Source organism: Triplophysa rosa, linkage group LG10 (assembly GCF_024868665.1).
Source record: "Triplophysa rosa linkage group LG10, Trosa_1v2, whole genome shotgun sequence".
NCBI classification, from domain to species: domain Eukaryota; kingdom Metazoa; phylum Chordata; class Actinopteri; order Cypriniformes; family Nemacheilidae; genus Triplophysa; species Triplophysa rosa.
In genome coordinates this window covers 10,617,384-10,618,830 of record NC_079899.1, presented here as the reverse complement: position 1 = coordinate 10,618,830, position 1,447 = coordinate 10,617,384, and the positions used below count along the sequence as shown (strand labels likewise).

Sequence of the window (1,447 nt, the reverse complement as noted above, 5' to 3'; positions counted from 1 at the left end):
ACTACAGCAAAGTTTTACAGTGTACAAAATTAGCAGGGGATCAAATAATTATTTCCCTCACTGTTTATCTGTTCTGTATGTTAATGAAGGTCATGTCCTTGTTGACTGTGTTAGTTCCTGAAGTCTCTCTGATGATTTCATGACATTATTGTTTTGGTTTCACTTTGGCTGATGAGAGATCATTTTCTGTTATGATAATTAAATGAATAGTGTAGGATTTCTTACACTATGACATGCCTTGACAGATTTAAATCAAATTCTTGCTTTATAGCAATTAAGGATATCACACCAAAGTGTTTTTTATTGATTCATTTCAACATTTAGGCTAACACAAAAAGATAACAGGTAAAGGTCCCACATACTATTTAAGATGAGTTTTTTGTTTTGGTCATTAAACCAAAAATTCTCATAACATCTCAATAATTACAACAATCATCTCTAATAAAAGCATGATTAAGAGTAAATGTTAATGTACATTTTTTAATGTTCACTTGATTGGTCTAATTGACTATTATACTGTTACATATTGCATAATGGTGCTGCCACATACTGTATGTGTTCTGCAAAATGTTTATTAAATGTAAAATTATCACACTTCAGTCTCCAGTGAAGCTATCAGCACATTCTTTGCATCTTCAGCTAACTCATTCAAAGCTTTCTTTAGCATTTTTGAGGTAGTCAGGTAAGACATTCCTCCTGCTACCATAGTGCCAAGCACAGGTACGAGACTGCAGACATATTCAACTGCACTCTCTGTTGCATACAGCGCTGCAGCTCCCAGCCAGCTTATGAGTGCAGTTGAGTTTATCCCAAAATGCATTGGTGACTTCATCACATTTTTCAGTTCCTCTATGGTCTTACCAGATCTTTCACACAGCATCTGCAGAGAGGGATCATCCAGCCCAAAGACACTGTAGTACCTCTCTACCTCTTTCTTTATAATGTTTACATCCACAAGAGCAGAAAGACCAGGAATAGGAATTGTAGCTACGCCAGCAGACAGGAGGGCTACTCTGGGAATGCTTTTCTCTAGAGCTTCCTTCTTTCTCACATTGATCTCAAGCGTGATATTCGGTATGGCCAACATCAGCACATGTTTCTTATGTTGTGGAAGCTCCTTCTCCAACCTCTCTTGCAGTAGATTGAAATCATACTTGCCCAGTTCAAAGCAGGAGATCAAGAAGACAACAGGTGCCTGAATTCTGCTGATCTCTGTCAACCCTAGGAAAAATATGGAAAATGTGTTTTTTTCTATTACCTATTATCTACCTATTTATCACCATAACAACAAAAAGATATAGGTGAGCATAAAATGATATTAAAATAAAAACAGGTATTAAACAGGTTACTGACAAAATATACATAATGCAATGAAAAACTGCATACCTCTCTCACAGTCCTTTCGTATAGTATTTAGTGTATTTTCTTGCTTAAAGCTTTTTTTTTT

General features: G+C 35.8%; 1 protein-coding gene across 1 annotated transcript; it reads right to left on the bottom strand.

Moving 5' to 3' along the window:
* Positions 1-124: 124 nt before the first annotated feature.
* Positions 125-1,441, bottom strand: LOC130560620 (interferon-inducible GTPase 5-like; the record flags this gene model as incomplete). The annotated part of the gene is made up of 2 exons (XM_057344530.1): positions 125-1,221; positions 1,387-1,441. Coding segments are annotated over 2 exons (687 nt in total), but the record flags the coding sequence as incomplete, so codon positions are not given.
* Between the last annotated feature and the right edge of the window lie 6 nt (positions 1,442-1,447).